Source organism: Poecilia latipinna, unplaced genomic scaffold (genome assembly GCF_001443285.1).
Source record: "Poecilia latipinna isolate Pla-1442-1.1 unplaced genomic scaffold, P_latipinna-1.0 Scaffold1275, whole genome shotgun sequence".
NCBI classification, from domain to species: Eukaryota; Metazoa; Chordata; class Actinopteri; order Cyprinodontiformes; family Poeciliidae; genus Poecilia; species Poecilia latipinna.
Window position 1 is genome coordinate 177,732 of NW_015113891.1, and position 9,594 is coordinate 187,325.

General features: G+C 33.6%; 1 protein-coding gene across 1 annotated transcript; it reads left to right on the forward strand.

Moving 5' to 3' along the window:
- The first annotated feature begins 635 nt into the window (after window positions 1-635).
- On the forward strand, window positions 636-8,222 carry LOC106961184 (uncharacterized). The gene is made up of 6 exons (XM_015054735.1): window positions 636-751; window positions 3,629-3,919; window positions 4,016-4,282; window positions 5,014-5,100; window positions 6,850-6,893; window positions 7,149-8,222. Exons 1-6 carry the CDS (start codon window positions 697-699, stop codon window positions 7,356-7,358), a joined length of 954 nt encoding a protein of 317 aa, XP_014910221.1. The 5' UTR covers window positions 636-696; the 3' UTR covers window positions 7,359-8,222.
- Window positions 8,223-9,594: the final 1,372 nt, after the last annotated feature.

Here is a 9,594-nt window from a genome sequence, read left to right on the forward strand (position 1 = left end):
AAGACAACAGGAAGTGTGGTGTTGCAATAATGCAACACCACACTTCAGACATAAACTTATGTCTGAAACTTCTGACATAGTTAAAATCTGTCTGAAGTTTCCCAAAGTTCTTTTCAAACAATATCGGTGGATGAACTCAGTGACGCTGTTGTTGGCTGAGCAAGAAAACTGAAGTTAAATTGGATATCTGATCTTCTCATCCTTCTAGTTGGAAATTATGTCTTAAGATTTAAAATCCTGTCCCTGGCTGTTTGCAGAAATAACCAGAATGAAATGTTTTGTAGCTGCTTTGCTGCTTCTCTACCTGGACAACTTGAACCATTAATTCTGCTCTAAAGGGGAAAAGTCCAGCCATCAATATGACCTAAACTGTTGGGTTGTGCAGCAGGATAATTATCCAAAGAACACCAGCAAGTCCATCTCTGAATGACTAAAAAAAAGAAAATAAATAAATTAAATGAATAAAAAAAATAAAATGAAGGTAGTTCAGATCTGGATCCAATTGTGATCCTGTAGTACAACTTCAGTTTATTCAACCCTAAAAATTCCTCTACAAGTAAAAGACACAAGATGTCTGTGTGGGTGGGGGGTATGAGAACATTTACTGGTTGTGTGAAATGTTATTTAACGTTCCGCCTGAATTCAGGAAACTGTGGCTCAGTGATAGATGTACTTCCTCAGAGTTGACACAAAGCGATGGCAGCGGTAGTTCTGCTTCTTCTCCTCCTTGCACTGGTGGATTCAATTGAAGGTAAAATTTATGTTATTTCTTACATAAAGTGTTTAACAGCTGCTGTAACATTCTAACATTTCACATGACAAAAATGTGGAGCTGTAGAAAAAAAAACGTTTATGAAAGAAAGTTCAGCTGTCAAAATGTGTTGTGAAAAATGTAGTAGAAGTTTTTCTGAAAAGTTCATTTCAGTAATATAACAAACATAAAAAAACAAAGTTAAATAAAGATAACATTTAAATAGGTGTGTTTTTTAATTATAGCTTTAGATTTTACATTTCTGCTGCCATCAGTCATAAATGTACGTCTGTGGTTCGCAACAGATGAATAAATGTGAAGTTAATACTGATAAAACATTGTTGTGAATGAAACACCCTTCATTTGTTTCAACTTAAAATTAAAGTAGATGTTAAATATAAATATTAACCACCGTGCTTCGGCTTGTCTGATAAGGCAGTAAATTATTTACGCTTTATAAAACTGTTGCTTCGACTGATTAGGGTTTGTTTTTGAAAATTACAAAACTCAGCACTGACAAGTAATTTTTAGGTGGCTCAAGTTCTGAGAAAACCTTTAAATGCTCTTTATGGATGTTTAATTTCTGTTTGGTTATTTTTGGCGGGCTTGTATTGAAGTCTAGTAGTTTTCTTTAGGACTGCAGGTTGATGCAGTAATAGCCTCATCTTGTCGCAACGCAAAGACCTTGAACGCTACTTTTTTCATGTTCTAACTGTGTTGGATTAGTTTATTTAGATTTATTATTGTCCTTTTGCAGTTTTCAAAATGCTTTAATAAGCATCCGTTTGTTCTCTCTGAGGTACAGGACAAGTACAACCAAAGTATAATTTTCTTAATTGTCTCTAAAATGCTAAGACACAGTGGAGAGACGGAGAAGAAGACAAGAAAACAAGAGGTGGTTGACGTGCTTGTTTATGGGTTTCACAGATTGGGATAAAAAAAAAAGCTTTTCTGTATATTTTTCGGAGTGTTTGAAAGCAGGACAGCAGGATTGGGCTGTGGATGATGTTTGTGACGCAGCTTTGACTGAGCCTCATAGATCAGGTTCAGATCAGTGAGCGGTTTCTTACTCTGCTCTTTGCTGCCTCACAGAGATTTCTTGATGTACTTTTGCCTTTTTTTGTGCAGCTTTGTGTTTTGTCCTGCTGTCTTGTCCAGAACAGACTTTTGATCTTAGTTTTTTCCCTGGGTAAATAATAAATAAATTAATTGATAATAGTGTGAAGCAGTACATGATCACACTTAGTTCTGTCATGGCTACTTTTGCATCATAATTAGCTGAATAAAGAGTGTCAGAGTGGTTTCTGAGGAGCAGGTTCTTAGCAGACTAATAATAAAAAGCTCTTGCGGAGAAGTTTCAGTTTTAAAAAAAGAATTCAGTTTAACAGAACAGAAACGTTCTCTGGGCTGACTTCATACAAATTCCAAATATAAACGTTATCTTGAGGTAGAAAAACTGTTTCACTTCTCACTCCTTCAATGGAAGCACTCAGTACTCATACTCCTTAAGCGTCTTCACAATTAATCATATTATAACAAAAAACAGTAGGCTAAGGAAAATAAGCAAAAGTGATATTTTACAAATAATATTAGAAAGGTGTGGTGTGCATTTGTATTCAACCACTTTTAATTTTATATAAATTTAGTGCAGCCCATTTACTTTAGATGTTTCTAAATTTGTAAAGCAGAGCAGTTGTTTCCTATTCAATCTCAGTTTAAATGCAGGTTTTCTACTAATTATTTGTAGGTTTGTTGGAAAACAGCAGTGAACAACATACTGAAGACCAAGGAACACAACAGGGATAAAGTTGTGGAGAAATTTAAAAAGGATTAAGTTATAAAACAATATGTCAAATTCAGAACATCTCTTGGAACAATGCTCAATACATAAATTGGAAATGGAAATAGTAGGTGGTACAACTGTAAACCTGCCAAGAAATGGGAGTCTAAACTGACAGGACTTTCAAATAAAGCAAAAATAAGAGAATCAGCCAACAGGAACATGATCACCCAGGAAGATGAATGAGGGAGATATCCAGACTGAAAAATAAAATCATGGAGAAGCAGAAATTTGAAAGCTATGAGAAAAGACAACTTAATGACTGCTGGTGAGGGACTTCAGCCATTTGATCCCAGTCTGTTGGATTAAGGACGCATCTAAAAGTTGCAGGTCGGTAGCTCTAAACCACTGGACTTGAGCAGCCCTGTGCTAGAAGCTCTGAAAGACCTGATACTGATGTCCAGGTTCACCTTCCAGCAGAAAAACACTAAACATACAGAGCTACAATTTACATATCAATGTTAAAATGACCCTGTCAAAGTACAGGCCAAATCCGGTTGGGAACTTTGGCAGAAGACTTGAAAGTTGATGTTCACAGACACTGGGGGAGAGGAAACTGACAACCAACAATAAAATCATTTTGAGACGGATCTGTTGGTTTGATCATTGAAAGGTTTTAGATTTGTAAAGATTTCTGTTGGGAAGGAAAATAAAGACTGGAAATGTAGTGATTTGTGATAACAGAAGATTATCATGCACTGACAAAAAAAAAAACTTATTCAATTAAGTCAATACTATCACTGGTTTCTCTTATGTTTATGTAGGCATATTATAAAATAAGGGACTATAGTGAAGCGATCAATTCACATATAATTATAGTCGGACACCATATTATCTATTCAATACATATGTAAATAATGAAATGGTTAGATGAATTATGTGTTGATTCTAATTGACCAAACTTGTAGAGCTCTATAGTAACTTACACTTTAAACCTCCTCTCTGCTCTGCTGCTGTGAAAGTTATGATGTTCCAGAGACTTATCATGATATTATTTTTTATTATTATCGAAACATAACCAAACTCTTGTCTTTCAGGCTCTGAACGTCAGTTTGTGAAATCTGGATCGAACCTCCTACTGGAAGTAAAGACAAATGAATTTGGCGAAGATTACATTTTTTTTTGGAAATTTAATAACAGTGATAATCTTGTAAGATTTATTCCTAGTAGTAATACTACAACCTTGTTTGTAGAAAGAATTGATTTCTTTCAACACAACTACTCTCTGCTATTGAGAAATGTGCAACACAAGAACACTGGAAACTATAAGGCAACAGCAAATGGAAAAACAGAAAAAACTGTAGCTGAATACACAGTTATAGTTCAAGGTAAGTTTTCTCTTATTTGCTTCCCGTTTCGAAATCATTTCTAAATGTTTTTATAGCATCCCATTTTAAAACCAATCAAATCTTGTTTTCCTTCAGATCCAGTGTCTCCAGTGAAACTAACAGTGACCTGCATTGATCCTAACTTCTATAACTTCACTGCAACGTGTATAACAGTGGATTCTCAAATTAATGGGACTTATCAATGTGACAACAAAACCTGCCATTTACTGAACCAAACACACCTGAAGGACTCATCTCTGAACGTCTATGTAAAGGAAAGCTCTATCTTCTGTAACCATAGCAACGAAGTGAGCTGGAAACAGGATGAAAAGCCTTTTCATTCTCTCTGTAAAAATCTACCAGGTAAGATTTAAGGAAAACACCCAGGTGCTTTTACATCGTAAAACATAAAGCAATTCATCATAAGTATGAGTAGACACACACATGCATGTATATAAACAAATATCTATTTTAAACCACTAAGAAACTTAATTAGGTTCATTTTCTTTCATTTGTGCATAACCCTAATACCTACCCAACCTTAACCTGGACTGGTATAGTAATGGTATTTATATCTAACAGGTAATCAGGAGTTTTCCCTAGTTTTATACTCCCTATTTTTAATTTCTTCTTATTTTACATTTTTGAAAACCCAGATGAAAGTGTAAAGACTTTTATTGGAAAAGCAAAGTTATTCAAAGTGCTGCTGTTCTGATCTATGGACACTTTCTCTTTAAATGGTGAATGGACTGAAATGATATAATTCTTTACTGGGCCTACTGACCATTCACTAAATGCACTTTTATGCAAATCTGCATTCACTGAGTATATTAAAATGTGTAGAAATATAAAACTAGTTTTATTTTGCTTTTTTAATGCTGCCTTTCAGTATAAAAATCCAAATATTAAAGTGTTATTGGATGGAGAAAATATAAATAGCCTATATAGTTTTTGTTTTTAGTAACTATATTTTATCTGGGCTGCCAGACAGACAGAATATTTGACATCCTAGCATTAAAGTTGTAAAATAGAAAGTGAACTTGACCAAAGCATTCCTGATGTTTCTTTTTCTTCTGTTTTCTGTCTTTCTACAGCTTCCAACACAGCCACCAAAGTTGGGATATCAGTTGGAGCATTAGTGGTGCTGTTAGTGGTATCTATAATCTTTGTGGTCATAAAGTGTAAGTACTTCTTAATTTTCTCTCACAATCAGATTATTGTCTGTAAGAGCATCAACCCAGAGAGAAGCACAAATTGATTCAACCCCTTGACAGATTTAGGTTTAAACTAATCTTTTAATTTGATCATGATGCTTCGTTCTGGCTGGAAGTTATATTTACTTTTTGAAGTGTTGGAGTCTCAACTTATATCTGTGGAACAAGTTAAAGATCATAGTGATGGCAAGGAGGCCTTTCAACTTCAAAGACTTGGAGCTCATCACCAGCAGAAAAACAAAAAGCAAAAAGCTGGTCTGAAGGAGGTTTTTATTGCCATTTTGTCAATAGAAATAACTATTTTTTTGAGAATGGTATAAATTATTTTGAGCTTGTCATTTTTACAACTTCCTGTTTGAATAAAAAAAATGTTTAAACTGAAATCTGCCACGGGGTATGAAAAATATTGGGCTATAACAATCACAATGTGTGTTTATTTAAAATGAATTATTCACATACACTATGTAATAACAATAATAATAGATTAATAGATTTTGCCTGCAAAATGGGATGAGTTTTTCTTTTCTTTAGCAATTTCTAAGCACATTTAGTTTGAAGACCAAATAAATTTGCTTTATGATTCTTGAACATCATTATGTTAGGTGTATACATTTTCAAATATATATGTCTAAGACTATTAGTTTGACTTTTACTTTTCTATTTGTGAAAGTAAAATCATCCTGTAAGTCTTTTTTTTACCAATTAAATAAGTGTTCCAGCCTGTAGTTTAGTGGGATTTGTCCAGTAAAGAGAAGAAAATCAGGAGAAATGTCTGAGAGCAGCAGCCTGGACACCTAACAGACTGGCACTCTACAGAGAGATTTAAAAACACTACATGGTTAGCCCAGTCCCTTTGTATTTTCCTCACAGTGGAGAATGAATTATTGTAAAAACAACAACAACAACAACAACAACAACTACAAACAAACAAACAAACCATTTAAATTCAAAACTATTCTGGCAGAATTTAGTTTGACATTGTGTTTTCTGCTTTTGTTCTGACCACCATCTATTCCCCTGACACAACAAAACAACAACAAAAACTTTTCTTACCTGGGAAACGTTGTCCCTCCAAGTTCTTTGTCTTGACTGTCTACCTGCTGCCTCCAGTAGAGCTGCCTGTCTTAGCCTTAGTGTGAACTCTGGTTTGGTTTCTGTCCTTCTGCCTTACGTTGGGCTGGGACTCTCCTTGAATATTTCATTTATTTTCATTATTCTGTGGGAAAACATTGTTAAACACTGGTGATGAAAAATCTACTTTCATTTATTTGGCTTTGTGAAGGCAAAAAGATGGCAAGTTAACATGTTTCTGTTTGCTGTAGTGACGATCAGTGTGTTTAGTTTTAGGTGGTACATCAACATCGATGAGGTAGTTTATTTTTGAGGCTTTGCACCAAAGCCTGTTTTTAAGAAACATCTGTTGTAAAATGACTTCAGTGCTTTGAAAAACAATTTGAAGGCCAGTTGTGATTTAATGTTTTTATTCTGTGATGATGTTGAATTTATAACAATTTTCCTTTCATTCATTGATTTTTAACTTTGGCAAAAAAGATAAAACCCCCAAATCAATAAAATTCTGTTGCAATCTCCAATTTAACACTTAAATTACTTTGTTTATTACGTGATGTTAGTTTGTTTAGAGCATCACTTTAAAATAAAATTGTGATTTTAATCACTTCAAACTACACAACTTTATTCTTTATGACTGACCTGCAGGTAAAAGAAAGAGGAGCGCAAATACAGTGTATGAAGTTCCTCAGGTAAGCAGAAAAGAAAAACTCTCCCTATTTGCTTGTCAAAATAATCAAGACGTTTACAAAATAACTCTCTCTTGAGATAAAAATAATCTAAGTTTAAAAGGAGCAGAAAAACACATTTTTAGCAGAAACAGTTTGCAGCAAATTCAACATTACTCTGATCTTTGTGTTCACATTTTAGTGAGAGCTTCCCCAAAATGCCACCCAGAGAATGTTGATATAAAGATGTTTTTTTTTTTTCTTTATCTGTCTTTATAGGAACCTCCACAGAATAACCCATATGCAAATCCTACAGAAATTACTGAAACTCCTTCTCCAACATCAACGTATGCACTGGTGCAGTTCTCCAATCCTCCTGTGCAGCTGAATGAAACCAGAACCTCCACAAACCCACAGCCTGAAACTATTTATGCTCAAGTTGACAGAGCTGCCAAGTCCAACTCAAAGCCTGCTGCAGCCAGCAGATGACAGAGAAAGAAAATCAAAATGGACAATGTATATAACTGTTTTAACTGTGGCAAAAATGATCACGAACTGCCTCTCTGAACCAGCTTTTAAATGTTTTTACAAATTTAACTTTACATCTACTTACTGATAAAACTGTAAAATTCATGAAATTCTTTTATCCTCCACAAACTCAGGTGGAATTTGTGGACCTAAGAGATTTACAGTTATTATCATGATTAATATCAGAACAATGTATTCTATGTTTTGTTTTTATCATTAACTACAAAATACATTCTCTTCATCTTTTAGTATTTTATTTTTCAGTCTGTGAAAATTGAAATTTTGCTATTTTTTGCACGTTTGTGTTCTATACTTCTTGCTGCTATAGGCTCTGTTTTTTGTTGAGGTGCTTAAAAGTAAAACATATTTTAATTAAATAATTGGTTTTAGGAATAAAATATTATTACTGAATTGTGTGTTAACTTAGAAACAGCCACACACGAGACATTCAAAGACAAGAGTAGAATAATAGATTTTCTTTGTGCATTTTCACAACATCATCCTGTTTCTCTGGAAATAAGTTAATGATCTGAAAATGTAAGTAATATTTATTGAACTGTTGAGATAAAAAGCTTCAGGATTTAAATAAGTGGTAAAAATATAGTAATATCAAAATTTTTTCTAATGTTTAGTTCTTAGTTTTCTCAATCTTTTCCGTGCAGCAGTTGCATGAATCACTACAAGAGGGAGAGCAACCAGGTCAGATAAATAAGAAATGTTTAACCGTTAATTGAACCTCTGGAAAATATGTGTAAAAAGCTTTAAAGTACTGTAACATTTCATTTGTTCACGTGTATTATTCAAGTAAATTAGCTTACTGATGTATATTGAAAATGCACATAAGATTATAATTTCTTTTCACAGAGCAAGACAGAACAACTAATAGTTTCTACATATCCAAGAAGTAAGACCAAAAAAGTATGAAAGAATGGAGGGAGAAAAAGGAGAAAAGAGTGAAGGTTTAATTTATCGTTAAAGGAGGTTCAATTAACTGAGCTGCTGAGTTCAATGCTGTACTTTCTACATTTATTTTAAAGCATAACATTTTCCAGAGGTATTGTGCTTCGGAGACCAATTGAGCCTATGAGAAATAAATTGTTTGAAAGTGGAAATGTCAAAGCTTCTACAACAGGGAAAGCATGTTGCTTTTAATTGAGTGTGGAACTGATAAAGGGAAGAAAAGAAATGCCGAGTCTTGTTAAGATGTTACTCCAGCATTTCAGCTAAAACAGGAAACAATAAGGATCTAAATGTAGGAAAATCTATTGCAAAAGGTTTAAGAATAAACTTACTGAGATCAAGACAAATCCAAAATCTGCAAACACATCATTGCTTACTGGCAGAAGAAATAGATGTGACACTCATTAACAGAGTGAAAACTTTCACAAATTTTACCTTGCCTGCTTTCCTCATTGCTTTTGGGTTTTCAACTAAATTATGACAAAAGGGTCAAACAAAAATCATCAATTACAGATGTACTGATTTAAACTGGCCATCAGAACAACAAAGGATCGAACTTCTAATAATAGAGAGGAATAGCAACACTGATTTTTAAATTTATGTTGACATTAGGAGGGGTTTCAGATGAACTGATCAACTTCCTGACAGTCGAGATAAATCACCTATATTATAAGGTATTAACAACAAAAAAATCTTTACAGAAATGGGACTGGTGCATGTTATTTTAGAAAAGTTCTCATAAGAGAAAAGACATATTTAGAGCATTTTAGGTCAAGGCTTCCATTGTGACAACATGACAATCAGATTCACAGGCAGCATGTGTCATGTTTTCATTAACACCTGAACGGTACAGTTATGTGTTGTCATGTTAGATATTACAGGATTTCCTAACAGTGCACTTGAGAAAGAATTAAGTCCTTATTTGTCAGTTATTTGCTATTAAAAATCAGCAATTATATATCACAGAGAGAAAGAGCAGATATGGATTATTTGTACAATTTCATGGTATTTTGTATTCTCATCACATTTTATATTTTAAAAATATGTTGAATGTTTTTCTTTTTTCTGTTGCTGCTTTCATGATTGATGTAAAATACTTTTTTTTAAATTCACAAGCTTTCTGGAAAAAGTGTTGTGCTTTTTATTCTTTTTTTTTTAAATAAATCTACACTTACAGTAATTCATCTGGAACTGGTCAAATATACCTTGTATTAGACCCACACGGATTAAGTGCACC

Bases quoted from the DNA above. Each gene is read 5' to 3' on its own strand.
- LOC106961184 (XM_015054735.1), top strand. From the start codon at position 697: ATGGCAGCGGTAGTTCTGCTTCTTCTCCTCCTTGCACTGGTGGATTCA. The intron at 752-3,628 runs GTAAAATTTATG...CTTGTCTTTCAG, and splicing joins ACTGGTGGATTCAATTGAAG to GCTCTGAACGTCAGTTTGTG. The intron at 6,894-7,148 runs GTAAGCAGAAAA...CTGTCTTTATAG, and splicing joins CAGTGTATGAAGTTCCTCAG to GAACCTCCACAGAATAACCC.